General features: G+C 37.2%; 1 protein-coding gene across 1 annotated transcript; it reads left to right on the plus strand.

Moving 5' to 3' along the window:
* Positions 1-238: 238 nt before the first annotated feature.
* On the plus strand, positions 239-928 carry LOC139894256 (uncharacterized). Its single transcript, XM_071877454.1, has one exon. The coding sequence runs from the start codon at positions 239-241 to the stop codon at positions 926-928; it is 690 nt and encodes a 229-aa protein (XP_071733555.1).
* The last annotated feature ends 290 nt before the right edge of the window (positions 929-1,218 follow it).

Genomic DNA, 1,218 nt, shown 5'->3' on the forward strand with positions numbered 1-1,218 from the left:
TTCTAAGAATCAAAGAGTCTGTTAGAAGCAATTTTTTCCATAAACTGGGTGATGGTAGAGGTGCTTCCATATGGTATGACTACTGGCATCCCTCTGGTCCCCTGTGTAAACTTATGTCTAAAAGTGATTTCTGGCTAGTGGCCTTTCATTAAATAGCAGCATGGATGAGATCATTGAAGGCGGTGTTTTCAGATGGCCTGACATTTTTATGTAGAGATATAATCATATTTTCTCCATTATGCCTGCAATTAATGCTAATCAAGGAGATGAGGTCAAGTGGGTTTCTAGTGATGGTAAGCTTAATGAGTATAGTACAAGTAGAGCTTGGATGGATATGAAGTTCAACAGAGAAAAAGTGAATTGGAGCAAACTAGTGTGGTTTTCTCAAAATATTCCCAGGCATGCCTTCATTCTCTGGGTTGCAGCTAATAAGAAATTGACTACTCAAGACAGGCTTGAAAGTTGGCTGGTCAGTAATGACAAACTTTATGCTTTCTGTAATCAAGTCAAAGACTCACACACCCACCTTTTCATTGAATGTCAGTATGCTAAAGATGTGTGGGATCACTTCAGAAACAAAGCTGATTTGGATGATGTGATTGATATTATGTATAATGGTGGTATTATGTGGACGGATCTATTTAATATGCTAGCCAATAAAAAATGTAGTAAATCTATTTGGAGCATCATTAGAAGACTGGTGGTGGCTGCAATTATCTACCACATTTGGCAGGAAAGAAATGATAGGCTTTTTAAAGCTGGCCAAAGGAATGTTAATACTTTATGTAAACACATTGAAGAGGTTGTTAGATTAAGGCTCATGGGGCTTAAAATCCTTAAATCTCATCTTTCTGTTGTTGCAGCTGGTATTTGGAAGTTTAAAGTTATGGATGTCAACCAAAAACAAAATGTTAGCTCAAATCAATGACTTTGGTGTTGTGAAGCACTTTTGGAGGTATTTGGGTGATTGGGATTTGGTTTGGGCTGGAGATATAAGGGGGAGATGGGTAGATGCAACCTTTATTTTTATTTTTAATTTTGAGTATATTTGTGTCCTCTCTAACCCTAGTCAAACTGAGTCAACTGTCACTTTGCATTTCTTGAGTCATTTTGTAATAAGGTTGCAATATAGGGTCTGGGTGAGTAAAAGTAATGTGCTGGAGGTTAGCACTCTTAGAATAACCTTGGGAGATATAAGGTGGTTTCTTTTTATTTTCT

Source organism: Rutidosis leptorrhynchoides, chromosome 2 (assembly GCF_046630445.1).
Source record: "Rutidosis leptorrhynchoides isolate AG116_Rl617_1_P2 chromosome 2, CSIRO_AGI_Rlap_v1, whole genome shotgun sequence".
NCBI classification, from domain to species: Eukaryota; Viridiplantae; Streptophyta; class Magnoliopsida; order Asterales; family Asteraceae; genus Rutidosis; species Rutidosis leptorrhynchoides.